Source organism: Taeniopygia guttata, chromosome 27 (genome assembly GCF_048771995.1).
Source record: "Taeniopygia guttata chromosome 27, bTaeGut7.mat, whole genome shotgun sequence".
Classification (NCBI taxonomy): Eukaryota; Metazoa; Chordata; class Aves; order Passeriformes; family Estrildidae; genus Taeniopygia; species Taeniopygia guttata.
This window is the reverse complement of record NC_133052.1, coordinates 2,653,490-2,675,336: the sequence shown is the minus strand read 5'-3', so window position 1 is coordinate 2,675,336 and position 21,847 is coordinate 2,653,490. Positions and strand designations below refer to the sequence as shown.

The window sequence follows — 21,847 nt, the reverse complement described above, 5'->3', positions numbered from 1 at the left end:
GGGGCCCTTTATAGCCCGGCCAGGAGGCGTTGCCGGCGCCTTTCGACACCCCCGACAGCCAAAGCCAAATTCCAGAATCATCATTTTCCTCTCTGATTTCACATATTTTGTCACATCCACCGGGCAAAACTGTGGCTCACATGGGACCTTCCTCCTCTTTACTTCCCAGCACCTGGCGTGATCCAGGTCCCTGCTCGGGGCTATGTTTTGACATTCCCAGTGTCCATTCCTGCTCCACCCATGAGGTAACACAAGTGAATCCTCTGTCATCCGCCGAGTCACCTCCAAGTATCAGTGCAAAAATCTACAAATCTGTTTATTTGGGGTTTTTTTAAGAGTCTAAAGCCAAGGAAAGCTGCTACTTAAGAGCTCTGCACATCTATAATCTTTATATGGACCAAGCCAAAGACAGATGGAAACTTTCCTGTCAGGACCTTTATTGCAGGACAAGCACAGACCTGGAAGGATTTGTGTACTGATACAGGATTTGGCAGAAATCTTATAGCTCAAAAGAGAATAAACTCCAGCAATTTCTGCTTATGTACCAGCCTGGGCTGAATCTCCCTAGAGAGACTGGAAAGTCCCTACAGTGGTGGGGTTTCAGTCAGTTTAAAATGTTTCCAAGCAGTACCTGCTTTGCTCGATCACCTTTCCCAAATCCCACAGAAACTGCCTGTAACTTCTAAAAAATATGTAAAGCTAAAAAATCCCATGCCACAATTTCTGCTCTCTCAACACTGAGGCAGGGTTTAATGCTTAAACATTCTAAATCAGAGGAGAGGGACTGAAGCTCTATCCTGCCCACAGCCAGGGCAGGTTATTTGCAATTCCTGACCAGAAGAGAAGGATCAATCCTTACCAATGGGAATAGCGTGATCACTCTTTATCAATGGGAAGAGTAGGATAAATCCTTATCAGTAGGAAGAGTATGATCAATCCTTATCAGTGTTTGTGCTATAGGCTTTTTCCTACAGATTTGCAGCTGAAGACAGCGCTGCCAGTGATAGCAGGAGCAGCATCACCTCTATCAGAAGTGTTGATGGCCAAAGCCCAACACATCCAGCACTGGGGGTGAGGACCCTGCAGGCACCAAGGGTTTGACCAGGCTGGCAGGGAGGGGAGGGACAGTGCTGGCCACACCTGCCCCGGGCTATTGAAGGATTGAGCAGAATGATTACAATAACATAGCTGGACAGGTATTGGCGTGAAAAAATAAGCAGGAAATGTGGCACTGCACTCTTTTATTCTTGTGTGACGCCAGCTCTTGTTGTGCACAGTAGAAAATTGCACATCCAGCCTGGCCTGCCTGGCTCCAGCCATGGCATTCTCAATAAAAGAAGTTATTTTTTCTTTTTGCAGAGGTACCTGTGAGGTAGTGGAGGAGTTATAGGGATTAGGAACCCTTTTGTGTTCTTGCTCACATTGTGATCTCCTTCCTTCCCAGCCCCCTCCGGCTGTTTTCACATTATAATGCACTAACTGATTTTGGAGGTGCTTAGATGTTCCCAGAGCCTCACCCTCGGTAATTCATGGTGCCTCCTTTCTTTCATGTTCCCCGAAGGACACAGTAACAACAGGGCTTTATCTGCCTCCTGTTAAATCTCAGGATTTCACAGCGGTCACGCTCTCTTTAACAGCTCCAGAAGTGTGGGGTGACTTTCTGGGCAGCCACCAAGGAAACAGCTGAACAAGAGAGAAACTCTGGATCCTCTTATTCAAGGGCTCTGCTCTCTGGGCAGCACTGCCTCACACCCATGGGTTTCAGATTTGGAATTTTGATTCCCCAAGCTGAGAGGCTGGAATGCACACGTTCCCCATCCCTCAGAGAGATGGGGAAAGGGGGGACTGGGCACAGCCCAACACTGGCAAAGGGCAGAGTGGGCAGAGGACAGTGCTCAGCTTCCAGCACCATCCTGGTGCAACCTGGCAGGGCAAGGATCAGCTGTTGCTGGCCCATTTCCCTCTGCAGTGGGGGGTACAGGATTGCCCAACAGCCATCGTGTGAGAGCTGTGCTGCAGAGCCATCCTGGGCCACCCCTGCTCCCAGCTCTTCCAAATGTGCTCACCTTGCTCACGTTTGCTCCAGCAAACACCCTCCTGCTCCAGGCAATTCCCACATTGGCCCTGAGCCGATGTGGGCTAAAATCTGTGCTGTGAGGTCTGACCCCCTTCAGGTCCCCCTCACATCTTAGGCCAAGTTACAAGTAGCCTGAAGGTGCCAACTGCCCTAACACGAGGCAAAGCCCTTCCACAGCCCACAGGAAGGGGATACCTGGCCTTACAGCTTTTCTTGTGTATTATCACAACCTCAGCCCAGGTTTCAGTTCTTTTACCATGTGTGGCAGATGTCACACAGACAATCTGGAAATTGTCCTGCAAAATCAGCTTTTCCCTGGTCTTTTCTGACCAGTGCTCTTGCTGGTCAGCTGCTGCCCTGGCCCCTGGCTGAGCTCCTGAACAACAACCCCACAGCAGCCCCACTCTGACCTCAGGAACCCTCAGCACAGAGCTCCCCCGTGCTGGCTGTTGATGGGACATCAGGATACAGAGGAGCAGTACTGCTTCAGCTATTTCATGTTACCAGAAGAATTCAATCCCCCAGGCTTTCCTAAAGCACTCACCCACAGAAAATTCCCTTGAGATAAAAGAAAAAAGAACACACCATAAAGCTCAGGAGATGGTATTGGAGTCAGTTCCAGCAAGAAGCACGCTGGAGATGCTATCTCTGCCTCGTGTGCTGCAGCAGGGAGGAAAGAACTGACCTCCTCGGTTTGCACTGGAGGGAAGGTGACATTACCTGTTGGGGTGACCACGCTGCACACACAGTGCCCAGAGTGGGGAGGGCTGGTGTGAAACAGCCACGGTCAGTGTGTTGCATTTACCTCAAACAATAACACCTAATTGCGCCTTTAATGTCATGAATAAGAGCTAATTAGGAGTCATTGCATATTCCCTGTGGGCCAGCTTCTCCCAGGTGCTTTCCACAGCAATTCCCAGCTCAGTGGGAGCTCACTGAGGGTTGCAGGCCTGAGAAAGGAACACTCTCCTGCATGTGAGAAATGGCAGGCACAGGCTCTACCCCTGCTGACAGGTTTTCTCTGTAAGTCTAAACAACACAAAATAGGTAACAAATATATCAAGGTGTGGAGTGACATATGATGTCTTTGTTCCTATCTCAGCTGTTGATTCTTTACCACCTGCCAGGACGTGTCCTGACGGCCCCCCAACATTATCTGGAAAAAGCCATCCCAGATCCTATTACCATGAAAGGAAACAGTGGTTTGTGTGTGCAATGGAAACTCCCTCTGGGCTGCCCAGGGCACATTGCCATCAGCCAGCGAGCCCAGCTGCAGGGTGGGGGTGATGCCACCCCATTTAATCCCCTCCTTTCCACACGAAGACACAGAGATGGACAGCGCAGCCCAGCACAGCTGCTGCAGAGGGGAAGAGGCAGCAATGGAGGCAGCCGGGCGAAGGGAAGGACAAGGGGAGTGACTCTGTATTGTCCCTCTCCAGGCTCCAAACTCAGCAGTGAAGTCAGATATTGTTGTGCCAGTGGGACCCTCCAGCTGCCCCACTGGTGGCCCCATATCAGGGCCACTCTGGGCTACTGATGAGCTCTCCTCTCCTCTCCTCTCCTCTCCTCTCCTCTCCTCTCCTCTCCTCTCCTCTCCTCTCCTCTCCTCTCCTCTCCTCTCCTCTCCTCTCCTCTCCTCTCCTCTCCTCTCCTCTCCTCTCCTCTCCTCTCCTCTCCTCTCCTCTCCTCTCCTCTCCTCTCCTCTCCTCTCCTCTCCTCTCCTCTCCTCTCCTCTCCTCTCCTCTCCTCTCCTCTCCTCTCCTCTCCTCTCCTCTCCTCTCCTCTCCTCTCCTCTCCTCTCCTCTCCTCTCCTCTCCTCTCCTCTCCTCTCCTCTCCTCTCCTCTCCTCTCCTCTCCTCTCCTCTCCTCTCCTCTCCTCTCCTCTCCTCTCCTCTCCTCTCCTCTCCTCTCCTCTCCTCTCCTCTCCTCTCCTCTCCTCTCCTCTCCTCTCCTCTCTCTTCCCATGAATGTGGAAAAGGGAGATGTTCCTCCATTTGGCCCAGGTCCTGAGTGCTTTGCAGAGCATCAGGTGAAGTCCAGCCCTGAGTCATTGATGCTTCATGAGCCACCTCCATCACTGAGGGCCATGAGGGCACAGACCTGCCCCTCAGCAGAGCCCCGCTCTGCCCGTTTTGGCACAGGGTGTGCCAAGGAGATCCCCCACAGAGTGATTCCCGAGGAGTCAGCCCTGCTGACACAGCCAGTCCACAGCCCTGCTGCTCATCCAAGTGGCATTGCGTGGGGCAGTGGGGCTCTCTCTGCTGCATTCAGGGATCATGGGCCAGGAGATGGGCTTTCCACAATTGTTGAAGCTCTTCCCCCCAGTCCCACTGCAGCTGTTCATCCTCATGGCCACCCAGGCACTGTGACAGCCCCGTGCACTGCCAGCCCACCCCAGGCTGAGCACATCTCAGCCAGGAGGACACTGAACAAATTGTGATCACCAGTCCAGTCCCCAAGGGCTGGCTCAACCCCCCTGCCTCTGCCTGGGGGTGAGGGGTTCATTCCAGCAAGCTCAGCACTGAGCAGTTTGGCTCCCTGCGGGCTGTCTCTGGTGACATCCTAACCCATAGCCTGGGCTCAGGCAAGTGACAGTGTGCAGAACCAAGACCAGATCTGGGGATTCCCTTGTGCAGAGCCCAAGGGACAAGCTGCTCTGCTGCTGTGTGGAACCAAGGCTCTCCCTGGGAATCTCCTCCTGCTGCCGAGGTGGGACCAGAGTCCCTTTGGCAGTCAGAAGGACAGATGGGCACACCTCAGGCCTTGCTTTATTCAGAGAGAATAATATTTTTATGCCTGAGCAGAGCCAAATTCTCAAGCCACCAGGAATTGCCTGAGCTCTAACTCCATGACAAACTCCAACCTTTGGAGTTTCCCACGTTAGCTTTTCAGCATCTGTCTTCCAGGTAGCAGCAGCTCTTGCATTTTCTCATGTCTCATCCTTCGGTGTGGCAATACCATCACACCCTGTCTGCTCACTCTGCTCCCCTCACTGAGCAGGGCAGAGCTGGCAGGGAGCCACATGAACATTCTGCTGACTTTGGGCAACAAACAGCAGCTCCCACGTTCATCCTGCACCCACACCCGCTGCACCCCCAGGGCAAGGTCTTCATCCACATGGGAATCCCAGCCTGGGACACCTGTGACGTTGGTGGTGGGCTGAGGCAGGTATCAGCATTGGCCTGGGGACAATTGTGCTCACAGACATGAATCGTGATTTAAACCCCACTCTGGGGTGAGGCCAGTCACACCAAAGGACCCCAGGGGGATGTGACAAACCTACTGGTGGTGACAGGGACTCCACCAGCCCTGTGACTCCTCCACAGGAGCCTCTGCTGGCATTAAGTGCCCTCCTGCATCCAGGCCTTGTCCTGGCCCCAGCAGCACAGCCCTGATGACCAGGAGGATGGGCAGGAGCAAAGGGAACAGCCCCCACAGACTGTGATTTCCAGCTCCCACAGACTGTGATTGTCCCTCAGGGAAACCCTCTCCTCGCTGGGAGCCCAGCTCTGCTCTCAGTCCCCTCTGGAAGAGGTCTGTGGCCTGGCCCCTCAGGTAGGACATGCTGTGTGCTCTGGATCCCTCCTGCCCTCTGTCTCCCTCGCTCCTCGAGGGCTGAGGCTGTGGCAGGTGTTGCCTGTGAGGCTGCACCATGGCCTTGGTGCAGCAGGGCCTTGTCACCTTGTGCACTTGAGGGGACAACAGGGCTATGCTCCCAGGAGGCCGCCCCAGCTGCTGGGAGGGGAAGGGGCAGCCCAGCCCTGGTGCTCAGGAGATGTACCCCAGAGCAGTCCCTGTAACCAGGCTGTGCTGTCACTTCCCACATGATGGTAATTATTTGGCTGCTCATTAATCTGTACTTGGCAGGGAGTTTTATGAAGTCATTAACAAGACTGAAACAGTCAGTGCCTACCAGAGGCCCCTGGCAATAAACCTGCCCCATCCCTCCATGAATCTCCCCAAGGAGCTGAGCCCCCACCCGCAGCCCAAAGCCCCTCTCAGGACCCCATTCCCACTCCCGCTCCCTCTCCATGCCCTCACACTCCTGGCCAAGGGCCACTGCTCCACCCTGCAGCTCTAATGACACTAATGATTTTCTGAACACGAGTTGGGAGTGCAGAGCCAAGGCCCATCAGCCGTGTCTGGCTTGCCTGGGCCTGGCACACGCTGGCCCCGCTCTCGCCCGGAGCGCGGCGGATTCTCTGATATGTAACAGTAATTACACGCTGCAGCTCCTTAAGCAGCTTTGCCTCTGTTATTATTCTGTTAATCCGAACCCCTGGCTCAGCCCAGTGCTGCAGGACCAGCGGATGCTTGGGATAAACTCTGTCCTCTGCTCAGTAGATGGATGCGTTTCTGCACCTCCAGGGCTGGGCTGAGACTTTTGGGCAGAACTGAATGGTGAGAGCCCTGGTGGTGCCAATGGTCCTGATGGTCCTCGTGCCCCAGTGTCCCACTGATCCTGGTGGTGCCAATGGTCCTGGAAGTTCCCATGCCCTAGTGTCCTGGTGTCCTGATGGTTCTGGTGGTACCTATGGTCCCAGTGGTCCCCATGCCCTGGTGGCTCGGTAGTCCCGGTGTCCCGGTGGTGCTGGTGGTCCCAATGCCCCAGTGATGCTGGTGCCCCTCACCCCGTGGGAGCCCCGGGTGTGATCAGACTGCAGGTGGGCATCTGGGCTGGGACCTGCCCTGGGCAGCGGTGCGGGGATCCCGCTCTGGGCTGTGGGCCGGGACAGTGGGACCCGGTGGGACCCCTGGGGAGCGGGGGGATCCGAGAGGACCCGGTGAGACCGGGAGACCGGAGGGGCCGGGAGGGTCCGAGGGTCCCGGAGGTACTGGAGGGTACTGGAGGAGTGGAGGGCAGCCCGTGGGGCCGGGAGGATCGGGGGGTCCCGGTGGGAGCGGGCGGGACAACAACAAACGGCTCCGGTAGCACCGGGCGGTGCCCGGGGGCGCGATCGCTGCGCACGGGCGCCCCCTGCGGGCAGCGGCGGGGACGGCGGGACCGGGCGGGGCGGGGCGGGGACGGGAACGGGGACGGGGACGGGAACGGGAACGGGAAAAGGGACGGGAACGGGGACAGAACGGGAACGGGGACGGGGACGGGAACGGGAACGGGGACGGGAACGGGAAAAGGGACAGGGACGGGGATGGGAAAAGGGACGGGGACGGGGACGGGAACGGGGACGGGGACGGGGACGGGGACGGGGACGGGGACGGGAAAAGGGACGGGAACGGGGACAGAACGGGAATGTGGGGCAGTTCTGCGGTGCTCAGGGAGGTACAAGTGTCTGCAGGGGTATGCAGGGGTGTGCGGGGGGTACTGGGGCATGCAAAGGTGCCCCGTGGGTAGCCGATCCCTGCCCGCGCTGCCCCCGCAGTTCCTCAGCCCCCCTCAGCCCCCGGTGCCGGTGCCGGTGCCGGTGCCGGTGCTGAGTCAGCACCTGAGTCCGGCCAGGCAGAGCCGGGCGGAGAGGGGAGGAGAGCGTGAGCAGGTGTGGGAGGTGTGTAAGGTGAGCGTGTGGGAGGTGTGGGAGGTGTGTAAGGTGTGTAAGGTGTGTAAGGTGAGCACACTCGTGTGTTCGCCTGTCGTGCGCGGTTCTGACGCACGGGGAGAGCCCCTGTGGCACCGGGCACTGCCGGGAACACGGGCCTTGGCAGGGAATGCTCTCCTGTGCTCCAGCCCCATGGCTGTGAGCGACCCCCAGGAGCACAGCACACGGCTGAGAGCCCGGCCGGAGCATGAGGGAGCTGTGCAGGGCTCCTTCCCCTGTGATTCCCCTGCGGATGCCCCCAGCAGGCTCACCCCGAGCCCCTGGCCCCCAGATGCATCTGAGAACTGCTCCATCCATCTCCTGCTCCAGCTGCACAGGCTCCCCTGAGATGGGTCAGACTCTGTCAGTCCTGTGCAATGGCCCTCAGTTTTGACAGCCCCATGAGCCAAGACCCCTCAGAATCTACTGGCCCACAGCTGCCAGGAATACGTGATGATGTCCCAGGGATGATGCCTGTGGGACTGGTCAGGGTGAGGGACAACGGGGGCACAGACCAGACCAGCAGTGCCCTGCATGCTCAGACCCCTCCCAGAGCCAGGGAGGCACCTTTCTCCTGGGCCTGCTGAGCCCCTGGGACTGGGACACTGCTGGGATGGAGGCAAGGCGCTGTCCCTTGGGGGAGAGCAGTGTCTGGCCATTCAGTCACCCCATGGCAGATCCAGGCTGGAGAACATGGAGCCCCACACCTGCATAAGGACAGTGGGGTGCACCCACCCAGCACCCCGACTGCGGGTGCTCCCCTCCACACGTCTGCCTCGCTGTCCCCGAGGTCCCCGTGAGTCATGGGATGCATTCCTGGGGCAGGAGGGGACATGTGCGCTGCAGGGACAGGCCGGTGCGTCATCCCCTCGCTCCCATGCCCGGGGCCGGGGCGGCCCAGCTCCAAGCTGAAACTTGTCTGACGGTAATTACAGGGGAGGTGAGGACTTCAGAGGATTTACATTCCTTTTGGGCCACACCTGGGAAAGAACTTTCACCATCAGCCAGTTCCTGAGAAATAAATTTCCACCTGCGTGGCCCAGCCACAGCCCTGCCCAGGGAGCCCAGTGGGACTGGGGGGCTCCTGCCAGCCCCATTTTGGCTTTGTCTCTCTGCAGAGAGCCCCAAACCCCCTCCTGCTGTTCCCAGAGCTCCTGCAGCCAGGGTGCTGGTGCCTTCTTTCCCTGTGAGGGGTTGGTGCAGCTCAGTGCCCAGCACGGCTGGGGTCTGACCACCTTTCCCTGGGGGTCAGAGTGGGTGGTTGTGGTGACTGGAAGCTGGGGCTGGGGGGGATTGCACCAGTGTCCCCAAGAGATTAGAACCATATGGTGGCCAGTCAGGCCCTTCAATTGGTGCCTTGTCAGGAGGCCCTTCACCTTTAGTTTGGCTAGGGACAGCTCCCCAGTGACTGCCTCGGTCCCAGGGGTTTGACCCAGGGCATTGTGAGGAACTGGGGGACTTGGGGGACACATGAGACTCGCTGGGTGAGGGGCTATATCTGCTCAGGGCATTTCTGTCACCCCCAGCCAACACACAGCCTTCCTAAATTACAGACAGGACTGGACCCGCTGAGCCCCTTGGACACATTCTGTTCATCCCAGGTGTTTAACCAGTTGGGAAAGGGCTGAGATCCCCCCATTCCTGAGCCTCTCACTGTTGCCCATGAACATGGAGAGACACAGGCAGCCAGTTCCTGAACCAGCTTTGCCAGAGCCTCCTGCCTCCTCCTCCAGCCACCGCAGTGTTTCCCACCCCGTGCCGGTGACCCCGCTGTGGGATCGCTGGAGGCTGGAACTGCTCTCCTGGCCTTGGCCCAGCTGTGCTGCAGCAGCTGGGGCAGGGATGTGAGCCCTGACCACTGCAGTTCTGTGCCTGGTGCCCTGGCTCACGGGCAGCACCAGGGACACGGGTGACCCAGCCAGGCCAGTGTGGCACACGGCGCAGTGTGGCACTGCCAGCAGCAGCTGCTTCGTGTCCTGGGCCTGGGAGTCGAGCTGCACGTGTGGAGTGTGGGCCCTATGGCCAGGCTGCCCCTCACTGACACTGCGGGTCCTGCCTGTGTCCCCTCTCCATGTCCCTTGCACTGCTGATGGGGCACTGGCCCACCAGCCCCGTGGGGGCTCAGAGCATTGTCTTTGCAGGGTCCCGGGGCTCCCAGCAAGGCAAGAGGGGCCATTTCAGCCTCCAGCACCTCCCAGGAGCTGCTGGGAACAGGCGGCGTCAGCAGAGCACCAAGTCCAAAGTGTTTTGCAAGCAGAAGGGCGCGGGTGGTTTCCTTATTTGGTGTGGCGCGGAGCGGCACACCTGGCTGGGGCACACCTGGCTGGGGCACACCTGGCTGGGGCACACCTGGCTGGGGCACCGCCTGGCAGCGCCCACGAGGGCGGCGGCGCTGACGCGGGGATGGGAACGCGGGCAGGACCCGCCTCGCTAATCACAGCCCAGCGCCGGGCGTGGGGACAAGCCACGGCAGGGACGCGGCCAAAACAGCGCCGGTGACACGCCTGCAGCTCAGCTCAGCTCAGCCCAGCTCAGCCCAGCACCCCCAGCCCGGGGGGCTCCTGGCCTGGGGCTGCCTGCTGGGGGCTCTGCCAGCCTCTGCTCCCTGTGCTCTGTTCCTTTCCAGCCAGGCTGGCAGGCTCAGGAAGAGCCCCGAGCAGGGGGGGCTCTGGTGGGGAGTTTATTCCTGCTCCTGGTTCAGGAGTGAAGGAAAAAAGAGAAATGCAACCAGAGTCTGCCCTGGAGCAGGGGGACAGCTGGGGAGCCAGGCAGTGCCCACTTCTGATCTCAACCCTACAGGGTTTGAACACCTAGCCCAGCCTGGCGAGAACCTGCTGTAGGCTTGGGAGGTTCAGGGCCAGTATTAGCCTTGGCACCCCAATCCTGGGCTTCAGAGCCAATATTAGCCTTGGCACCCCAATTCTGGGCTTCCCCGTGCCCCCAAAATCCACTTTATCTGCCAGCCCTTCCTGCCCCATGCCAGTTCAACCGCTGTGGCTCTGCCTGTGGCAAGTGCAGGACTGAGCCTATGGCCCAAGCACAGCAAAGTCTGCAGCAGGCTGAAAGCTCCATCTTGACCTGGTTTTCCCGGGAAGCTCCATGCCAGGGGTGAGTGCAGTGGCTGCCGGGAAGGCCACGGACACGGCAGCTGAGCAGTGCTGTCCCATGGAAATGCCTCTGCTTAGGGGTCCCTGCCATCTCATAACCAAAAGAAGGGGCCGTTCCTGAGTGGTTTTACAGCTGCAGCCCCGGGGCAGTGCCTGCTGAGGTTTCCCTGTCCCCCTGCCAGGCTGGCACTTGCTGGTTACTGAGATAAGGTGACCAGGCAGCTCTGGGACAAACACACTGCTCCTGCACCTTCAGGGTGCCAGGGGAGCCCCAGGAGGGAGCACAGGCACAGGGGGCTGCAAACACAGCACAGAATGGCAGCAAACACGAGCTGTGGCTCTGAAGGACCTTGAGCACCCCAGGGGCTGATGTCCCCTTGAGTGTCCTCTGCCACTGCAACTTGTCCCCTTCCTGGGCCAGCCTGTCCCAGTGCCCGTCTGGGCTTTGGGAACGGGGCCACTGGGACCCCAGAGTGTGGCCATCCCAACCTCCCCCAGCTCCCAGCTCCAACTCCCGACCTGGCAAGGGAGTGCCATGGCCAAGTGTTTTGTAAGAGGCAAATCCCTGCGGTGCCAGCATCATGCCAGGACGGGCAGCTGGGGCTGGGCTGGGGCTGGCAGCGTGCAGAAGGAGCCTGGCCCGCGGCCAGTGTTTGGCCCTCGGGGAGTTGTGTAGGCAGGGATGAGTGTGCCTGGCCCGGGGCAGGGAAGGGGCCGGGCTGCGGCTGGAGCTGCGTGGGGATGTGCTCACACCCCGCACAGGTTTTGCCTCGTAAGTGAAATACGAGCTGGAGTGAGGCAGGTGCTGACCGAGGTGTTTGGCCTGACCTGCCCCTCTCTCTGCTCGAGTCAGCAGAGTGGGGACAGCTCTGCCCTGTGCTCATCACTCCTGCTGCTGTTACCCCAGAAATCTCCTGGCCCTTATCCCCCGATCAGCAAGAGCTGGATTCAGCCTGGTGTCCATCCCTGTCCCACCAGGGCAGGATCAAAGGGCTGAGCTGTTTGGCATCAGGCTGGTTCCCCCTGGCTGGGCTGTCTGGCATCAGGCTGGTTCCCCCTGGCTGAGCTGTTTGGCATCAGGCTGGTTCCCCCTGGCTGGGCTGTCTGGCATCAGGCTGGTTCCCCCTGGCTGAGCTGTTTGGCATCAGGCTGGTTCCCCCTGGCTGGAGCTGAGGGCACAGGGGCAGTGCACAGCGGGCACTGATTCTCCAGGAGGGGCAAGGGCTGCTCCTCTCATGGGCCTCACAGCCCCTGGACACAAAGAGCTGCTCAGAAAGTTTTGTCCTCTCTGCCCTTGCTGTGCCAGGACAGGGGACTCTGCTGTGATCCCCACTGTGCCAGGCAGCATTGGAAGTGGATGTCAGGGCACCTGGAAGGAGAGTCTCCCTGAGCTTCCCAGTGCATGCAGGTTTTTCCCATTGCTGGGCACCCATCCTGTGTCCAAAGATGTTGCCAATGCTGGTGCTGGTGATGAGCTGGACATGCCAGGAGCCCAGCTCAGAAGGGCCCTGCCTGGCACACCAGATTCCAGCAGAGGTTTATCCCAGAGTCTCTCCATGGCCCAAATTCTCTCCCTGGCATGGTGCAGGGAATTCTCTCCAGAATGGAGGGGACTTGCCTTGCTCAGGCAGAGTGGAAGGGAAAGATGAAAGCAGGGGGCAGCAGGGCAGGACAGCTGCATTGCCCTGCCCAGATGGATCACAGAATCATGGAATCCCAGAAGGGTTTTGGTTGGAAGGGAAGCTCATCCAGTTCCACCCCTGCCAGGACAGGGACACCTTCCACTAGATGTGGCTGCTGTAAGCCCCATTCAACCTGGCCTTGAACACTTCCAGGGATGGGCACTGAGAATGGGTGGAGCAGGGCTGGAGCCACGCAGGGCAGCAGTGGGAGATGAGTTGTGTCTCCAGCTGGACCCCGTGCCCCTGTCTGCTCCTTGGCTGTGCTGGCTGACTGGATTTGCTGCAGCAAGGGAGCTGTGGGAGCTGAGCCCGCACCTTTGCTCCTTTCTGTGGCACTGGAGGAGTTCTGCATCCCATTGCCCAGGTGTGACAAACTACAGCAAAGCAGGACGTGTCTGGCATGTGCAAACAGGCTGTTTTTCTGTGCTCACGGCACAGCCCCGTGCCGAGGCTCTGAGTCAGCCCTGGCTGGGCCTGGTGCCGACAGCTCCTGAATCCATCAGGAGTCAGAATGAAAATCCTGTCACGGCTGTGCCTGTCCCTCTCCCAACTGCTCAAGCTGCCCTCGATGCCTGGTCTGGGCCCTGCCACTGCAGAAAACCCTCTGGACCTGCTGCCTGTCCCCTGGCAGGGGCAAGTGTTTCCCAGGGGTTCTGAGGATGGAGAGCGGAGCCACTGCCCTGAGCTGCTCCCACCCTTCCTGCTCTTTGTGATCCCTGTTCCCGTGTCAGGTTTGCTCCAGGCTGGTGCCAAGGCCCCAGCTGAGGGTTGGGGCTTTCGGACCCCAGTGACCCCCACAGGGTGGATGTTTATTTGATTTATTTGATACATTCCCTGCGATGTGAGCACTGAGTGATGTCTGCACAGGGCATCGACCCTGGCCAGGGGAATCCCCACGGGTAGAGGAGAGAGCCCATGGAATGACCCAGGAACTGGGGGAAACCCATGGCATCTCCAAGATCCTGGAGAACCTCCCTGAGAGAATTCCCCAGCACCGGCCTGGAGGGACTGAGCTGCTCCATCGCTCCTGCACAGGAGCCGCAGGAGCGGCTGCACGGGCTGAGCCAGGTCCTGCCCGCTCACCTGTCCCAGGTCCTGCCTGCTCACCTGCCCAGGTCCTGCCTGCTCACCTGAACTGCTCAGCCGGTGCTCGGAGCTCTCCTGGCACCTCGCGGAGAGCAGCGGTGTCACAGGAGGGAGGGAGGGAGGGAGCCCTGCCAGGGGAAGCAGGAGCTGAGCAGTGCGAGGGAGGGTGAATAAATACCCTTAAACGCAGTGATTGTAACACACCCATGGAGCTCACTGGGTTGACAGGAATCAGGACGTGCCCACGGCTGGCCCTTGCTGCCCCACAGCGTGTGGGACCCTCTGAATGTGTGTCACACCATGTCCAGCGGTGTCCCGAGTGTCCCAGAGCTGGGACACAGTGAGCATCCCACAGCTGGGACACAGTGAGCATCCCACAGCTGGGACACATCGAGCATCCCGCAGGCCCCGACTGTGGGGGTGCAGCAGCCAGTTCAACAACACCCCGGGGTCTGCAAATCTGGGATGTGAATGCCAGGAATAGCTGTGTAAAATAAGGATTTGCTCAGGGAATCCCTGCACTGCCTGTGGCCCGTGACAGCCGGGCTCACCCTGCTGCTCTTTCCAGGAGCAGGTTAATCACCAGGGCTGACGCCTGTCAGTGCTGCCCGCACTGATTAATGGGATCAAATATCCCTCAAACATCCAGCTCATCCCGAATCCCCGTCCTGCAGTCACACAGAGGCTGCAGGAAGGATGTTGGAGGAGAAAAGCTGGTTTCTAGGAATGTCCCAGCCCGGAGGGCATTGCTGAGCTGCGGCAGGAGCAGTAAAGCCGAATGCCAGGATGATTCCTTCCATTCTGCTGCACTTCCCAGGCAGACTGGGGGTGGCACCAAGACCCCCCAGCACAGAGGACGGGGTGAAATGGCCTTCAGGACCCAACAAGGAGAGAGACCTGCAGTAAGCACGGGCTGGTCACCCACCAAGAGCCCCAGGGCCGCTGCTGCAGCACCCCCCAGTGTCTCACCATCACCCTGGGTCTCCGGGTCTGTCTGCACACACTCAGGGCTACAAGGGACCTGTGAGACCCCCGGCACCGGCAGGGGCACCGCTGCTGGCTGGACCCTGCCCTCACCGCCGGGATGTTCCCTTGTCGCAGGGCCGCTAGTGCCAGGCGCTGCCAAGGGGCACAGTGGTCCCCAGGAGCACCCCCAGGTGCCTTCCAGTGAGCAGTGACAGCACAGAGGTCACAGGACACGGGCGGCTCTGGGCTCCCTCCGCTCCTCCATGGGCCGAACAGGCTCTGCCAGCGCCCCTGGCACGGCCACGGCCCCACGCACCCGGGGGAGCCCCACACAGCCCGGGGCACAGGCTGGGGTGTGTGCCAGGGTACCAGAGCTGCTCCTGCATTGCCACCTCGTGGGCACGCACAGACGGGCAGGAGGGTGCAGGGACCCAGCAAAAGCCACTCATGACTGCTGGTGCCAGCTCTGAATCCTGCTCACAGCAAAAATGGGATGTTAACACTTCCCTGAGAGCTCTTCTGGCGCTCACCAAAGGCTCTGGGGGCCCAGTGGCGAGGACACGTTCAGGATGTGTTGTGTGGACTGTGCAAATCAGAAGTGACACTGATAAATCGACTCTCTGGGGTATCCCAGCTCAGCAGTGGGGCCAGTCTGCCCAGAGCTGCATCAGACTGAAGGTACTGATGGCTCTGCTCGAGTGTTTGGTGTTGAATGTGGCTGCAGTGAGGATTTGGAAATGCCTCCAGCAGAAAGATGGAGTGCAAACCTCTAATTGCTTCTCCTGTCTGGCTACTCCACCGTGCGGCTGCTAGAGACTTCCTTCTCTGGGAGAGGAGGAAAATCTGATCAGCAAAAGAGGAGAGGGAAGAACCATCTGCTTGTTTATGGTGGTCATGGAGCAAATCCATATTCTTATGAAAATTTCAGCCAGTTCTCCAGCTGATCTGCCGCACACAGGAGAGACAGGTGCCTCAGAGACACACAAACACAGCAACGCAAACAATTCCCTCTGCCCGGTGCAAGAGAAGTCATTTGCCTTTATCTTAAATAAAAACCCCCAAGAATGATGCAACATCCGAGCCATGTGGCGCCTGCCAGAGCTGCAGATGGTGGCACAGCCAGCTGCCAATAACCCGCCAAACCCACGGCAGGGCAGAACACCTACACAGGGAGCTGGGGCTGCAGGGGATCCAAGGGGAGTGAGGAGCCCCAGACACAGCTCCTGGATCCCAGATCCTCAGCCCAGCAGGCCCAGCCCTCCCCGGGGTGATGCTTGTGCTCCATGTGCAGCTCTGACCCGCTCCCAGAGGAGAGCTCAGGCTCTGTCTGGATCTGTGTGCCTTTTGACCCCATTAATTGCCAGAGATTTACTGTTCCTGGAGTCTCAGGGTATTTTTAGCACCCGTGCCATGTCTCTGAGTGGGATGTGATGTTCCTGTGGCAGCAGCCCCGTGCTGGCTGAGCCCCGGCAGGGACACCCCCTCCAGTTTGTGGGTTTAAAGCCACGGAATGGCCGTGTTTAGCAGCTCAGTCCTTACACTGCCAGCCAGGCTGCAGGCCCTAAAACTGGGAGCCAGGAACAGGATTAGAGCTGAGATCAGCAGCTCCCACTGAGCCTGGTTTGGGCCCCTTTGAGCTCACTGCCCTCCTGAGCAGAAGGACAGGGACTGTCCCTTCCCCAGCCCCGGGACTGGGGTGTGCTGACCCCCCAGGAGCCAGGCTGGGATGGGCCGGTGCTCAGGACAGCAAAAGGAACCGAGCTCACCCTGCACGGGCTGAGCTTTGCCAAGGCCTGCCAGGCTGAGCTGAGGCACAGGAAGTGCCAGGGGGTTGATTTCGCTCATTTAAAGAGAAAAACCTTCCTTTCCTGTCACATTCTGACACCTCCAGCGCTTCTTTTCGGCTGTGTGAGCATCTCCCTGCCAGCAGCCTGGGAGCAGCACCCTGCTCTCTGTCAGCACCTCCTGCGTGCTGCAGGTGCCAGCAGGGACAGCCAGTGACAAACCCCGGGAACAAACCCACAGCCGCAGCTCCCAGCGTGAAAAATGTCTATTTTGTGATTGGCTTCTTGCAATGTTACAATGAATATTATATGTGTAATGTTAGAAAGTTGTGCTGTATTAATTCTCTTAAGTAATGTGTTAAATATAGTTTCAGGTTCCAACATAATGTTAAAATAGAGACTCTGTATGTGGGGGGAGGTTTTATTTTTAGGAAGGAGATACTCACTTCAAGGAACACCTAAATCTTCCAAAGAAAAGGAATTTATGGTTTTCTTATCAGAAGAAGCTAATTTCTTCAGACCTCGCTCAGACTCCTTGGGAATTAGTGGAAATAGTTGATATACAACAGACAGAGTTCTTGTTTTAAATAGAAGGTATGCATAACCATGAAGAATATATGAATATGCAACAGGCTATTGCTTTTAAGGGTATTCCTTTGTTCCCAAGGGATGCTTTTTGTGACTTAGTGTCCGAGAGCATCCAGATGTCCATAATTCTTTGCCTTTTATTGTCTTGTAATTGTCCTAACTCTAAATGTTATCACTTTAATCGTATTACTATTTTTATAACCATTTTATTATTATTAAACTTTTAAAAATTTTCAAAACCAAGTGATTGGCGTTTTTCACACCAGGGAAACACCTGGAGTGGCCGGGGGAGCCCCAGATGGACGCAGGGCTGGGAATGGGCAAATCCCAGGGAGAGGGTCACCTCGGCCGGACAATGGGGGGCCAGGGGGGAACAGCAGCAAAGGGGATCAGCCTTGTGAGGGTGCCAAGGGGATACTGGAGGGGGTTAGAGAACCCCAAGGAGATTTCAGGGAAGTGGAGGAGGGGTGGGGGGACCCTGGGACTCGCAGGGAAGTTCGGGGGTCCCAGAGAGGCTGTGGGGGGCACAACAAGGGTGTTTCACGGAGAGTTGGAGAGCCCCAAGAACATCTGCGAGGGCCGGAGGGGATTTAGGAGCGCCGTGAGGGCTCCGGGCGTGCCGCGTTCTGTGAGGGGAGTCCCAAGGGGGATCTGGAGGTGTGGGGGCGGTGGCGGGGAGCACTCTGTGGCTCATGGGGGTATTCTGTGGGTCTCGGGGAGGAGGGCGGCTGCCCCAGCAGGATGTGGGGGGTCCCGGGAGGATTTTGGGGCCCCGGGGGTCCCGGGGTGCGGCCCCGGCCGCGGCCCCGCACTGCGCACGCGCCGCCCCGCGCGCGCTGCCGGGACCTCCTCCTGCGCATGCGCCCCGCTCCCCCCGTGCCGGCCGGGGCGCGGCCGCGTTCGCCCGATACGTCCTGACGCCCCCGCGCGGCGGCCAATCATCGCCCTCGTTCGCCGTGCGTGATGGCGTCACGGTGGGGCGATATATAAGCGGTCGGCGACAGTCCCGCCCCCCTGACAGCGCCTCGAGCCGCCGCCGCGAGAGCATCCTCCGCCCAGAGCCGCTCCCGCCGCCAGAGCCGCCCCCGCCGCCGCCGCCGCCGCCTCCGCCGAGGGAAGGGAAGCGTATCGTATGTCCGCTATCCAGAACCTCCAGCCCTTCGGTGAGGCCCTTTGTGCGGTGGGGCCGGGGGAGCGCGCGGGCCCCGCCCCGGCCCCGCCCCCGCCCCGTGGCGCAGTTGCTATTCCGGGCCCGGTTGCGTCAGCCGCGGGGGGGCGGGGGCGGGGCCCAGGTGTGACGGACGGGCGCGGCGGCCAATGGGGTGAGGGCGGGGGCGGGCGCCATGCTCAAGGGTGGGGGCGGGACCGAGGAGTGACGGACGGGCGCGGCGGCCAATGGGAGGTGCTCTCCGCGTGATGGGCGGGCGCGGTGGCCAATGGCGCGGCGGCGGGGCGGGGCCTGACGGCGCTCCCCGCAGACCCCTTTGCGGATGCAAGTAAGGGTGATGACCTGCTCCCGGCCGGCACTGAGGACTACATCCATATAAGGATCCAGCAGCGCAACGGCAGGAAGACCCTCACCACAGTCCAGGGCATCGCGGATGACTACGATAAAAAGAAACTGGTGAAGGCCTTCAAGAAGGTGGGATATTGGCTTGGTGGGGGGGGAGTCAGCAGCCACGCCCAGCAGGGATGTTGATGGTGCTAAGGAAGCTTTTGTGTCTTTGCTGCAGAAATTTGCCTGCAATGGTACTGTAATTGAGCACCCCGAGTATGGAGAAGTGATTCAGTTGCAGGGTGACCAGCGCAAGAACATCTGCCAGTTCCTTGTGGAGGTAGGACACCTTCAGCCTCGCTGAAGTCAGCACAAGTTCATTAAATGCGCACGGGTCCCTGGGTGTGGGCAGCGTTTGGACATGCAGAAGCATCACCCCGTGCTGTGAATGCGTTTTCTGTCTTGCAGATTGGACTGGCTAAGGACGACCAGCTGAAAGTCCACGGGTTTTAAGTGCCTGTGGTCCACTGGAGCTTTATGCAGGAAGATAACCTTACCATGAAATTCCCACCTGTCCCTTGTCATAAGTTTAAAACCAGCCAGTTTGTGTAATGTAACGATCTTGGGTCCACTGTTGAGTCTGGACTGTTGTAATTGGTGATGTAATAAACTGACACGAGCCCATGCTATCTCGTCTGGCTGTCCCTCATTTCCCAGAGGTGGCGCGGGCGCTGGCACCATCCAGCCTGCAGCCACAGGTTCCAGCTGTGCCCAGCTCAGCCCAGGGACTGGGCCTGTCCTGATGGCTCCTCAGTCCAGCTGTGCTTCCGTCCCGGCAGAGGGATTTCTGTCCTGCCTGGTGGCACCAGGACATGGCACCGTCCCTCTGGGCAGTGCTGGCTCCCCGAGGCAGAGGGATCTGGGGAAGCCTGGCTTGGAAGGAGTGACAGAAGAGTGACCTGGAGGCACGATGGCTGCAGCTCAGGTGCCAGTACCTGCGCGTCCTGAGGTACCAGCTACGAGGAGGAGCTGTCCATGGGTTAAACTTGTGACAAGGGCTGATGTTGGACTAACGCAAGGAGCATCCCTGAGGCTGCTGCCTCACCCTGTGCAGTAACATGGCTTTGGTGTCATTTCTATTCTTCTATTGTAATGTATTTAAAGTTATTTAAATAAAACTGGTTTTCAAAAGCCTGTGCTTGGTGGGTTCCATTGCTCTCAGGGTCCAGAGCACCTTCAGCCTCGGTGCTCGGGGGCCTGGTGGGATTCCCTGTCCTGGGGCTCTGGGCGTTGCCCCACTCTGGCCCACTGCAGGAAGAGAAGTTCCCTTGGTGCTGCCTCTGCTGCTGCTGAGGAGAGCAGTGGGTGGCTGCCGAGTCATTCCCTGCCCAGCTCCTGTGCTTACTGTGTTCTGTCAGTCCCGTGGGCAGGGTCAGCACTTCTGCTTCCCAGAAACTGCTCTGGGGAGGAGGAGGAGGTGCTGCCCCCCGGGTCAGGCTCTGCCGCAGGCCAGGAGCTGTGTGCTCTCTTTATTTTGGGCTCAAGCTCAACAAGCAAGAACGAAATCTTAGAATGCGCTGGCTGAGGGCAGCAGCAGTTCTGGGGGCTGGCAGGTGCCTGTGGCACAAGTGCAAAGCCTGAGAGTGCACAGGGAATGAACCCTGGGTTTCTCTCCCATTGCCCCCAGCCCATCTGTCCTGCAGCAGGGAGGGTGGGGATGTCCTGGGGTGCTGGTCCTGCCCTGGTCCCCTGCTCATGCTCCTGGCAGCCCCCCGGAGCAGGTCCTGGCTCTTCATCCGCAGTGACCCCATCTCCCACGTGCTGCTCAGGAGCAGCGAGTTCACTGCCACTTTCCTGGGAGACTTTGCTCTTGGAAACCCAATTGCTGCAATTATGCAAAAGAGCTGTGAGTGCGCAGAGGGTGACCTCCATTCCTGCCCATGCCTTAGAGTAACCTCCAGCCCTGCCTGGGCCTGGAAGTGATCTCCAACTGTGCCCATCCCTTGGAGTGACCTCCAGCCCTGCCTGTACCTCAGAGTGACCTCCAGCCCTGCCCATCCCTTGGAGTGACCCCATTCCTGCCCGTACCTCGGGGAGCAGTGCTGCAGGCACCTGAGCAGCCCTGCACGTCGAGAGCAGGTGCTGACAGCGCCAAGGCCAGCATTCCCTCCAGAGTGAGCGTTTGTGCCCACAGCCCAATCTCTACTCTGCTGCTGCTGTGCCAAGAATTCCCGTGCCCCTCGTGTGTCCGAGCACTCCAGCCCGGATTTCTTCCTGTTGGACTTGCCAGGCTGCTGAGAGATTTGGCCGCTGCCAGGACAGCGATCCCCAGCCAGGCAGGGGAGAGGGGAGCTCGGTCCCTCCTGCAGTCAGCCCTGGAGAAGGGTCCAGCCTGAGTGCCCACGGGCCCGGTAACAAACCTGGGTCAGGGTGTGCCAAGCCCATGGCCCTGGAGGGAGCGGTCGCCGTGTCCCCATCACCCTGACGGCTCATTTGGTCCAGATTGAGCCATTAAAAGGCAGAAATTGGAAAACAATTTGTTTGTTCCTTGTGCAAGGTGCTCGGTGGAGCGAGCGATCGATGGCCGCGGGGTGCTGGGCGCCGCCGCCTTCCGGCCATGCAAAACCCATTTGTTTTGGGGCTGTTTGAGGAGCACCGACACGGCTCATTAGGGACACGGCGACACGGGACAGTGACGTGCCCCAGCCCAGGATGTCTCTCACTGGGGTTATTGAGGGAGGGAGACAAATGGTCTCTACAAATACACTGATGGGGGGTCAATACAGGCAGTGGGAGCCATCAATATCCAGTGGGTGAGTGGGTGGCAACAGACAAGGATCTTCAGGGGCTCTGAGAGTGAGTGGGGCCCCTCCTGCCACAACACCCCAAAGCTTCTCGGGGTGCAGGGAGAGATCCAGAGCTGCAGAATGGGCTGCCCTAGGGCCTGTGTGCTGGTGAAGGGCCTCAGCAGCACTCACAGGCACAGCCCCCCATATCTGCACAGCCCCTCATGTCTGCACAGCCCCCCCATATCTGCACAGCCCCCCCATGTCTGCACAGCCCCCCCCATGTCTGCACAGCCCCCCATGTCTGCACAGCCCCCCCATGTCTGCACAGCCCCCCCATGTCTGCACAGCCCCCAGCCCCAGGGACACAGAGCCCTGGGGAGCCCTGGCACAACACATGCAATAAACATGCACAGCCTCATTGCCAGGGTGTGGGGGCATCCGTGTGTGTGTGTGTACAGACACGCAGACACACATGTGAGAATACACATGTGTGCACACACATCATTCTGTACATGTACATGTGTGTTTATACGGAAAGATGCATATATATTGCTATTTATAAATGTAGATATGTATCTGCATGTATGTATAAATCTGTACACATTTAGATATATGTGTACAAATATGCATATATATATATATACATAATCCCAGAATCATTTAGGTTAGGGAAGACCTCCAAAAATCATACAGTCCAACATGTGTGTGTATATACATAACATATATGTGTGTGTTTGTA

General features: G+C 58.7%; 1 protein-coding gene across 1 annotated transcript; it reads left to right on the top strand.

Annotated features, from left to right (window-relative positions):
* Positions 1–17,843: 17,843 nt before the first annotated feature.
* EIF1 (eukaryotic translation initiation factor 1) lies at positions 17,844–19,007 on the top strand. Its single transcript, NM_001198606.1, is given in 4 exon segments — positions 17,844–17,987; positions 18,303–18,466; positions 18,558–18,659; positions 18,788–19,007. Coding segments are annotated over 4 exon segments (342 nt in total). The 5' UTR covers positions 17,844–17,956; the 3' UTR covers positions 18,833–19,007.
* The last annotated feature ends 2,840 nt before the right edge of the window (positions 19,008–21,847 follow it).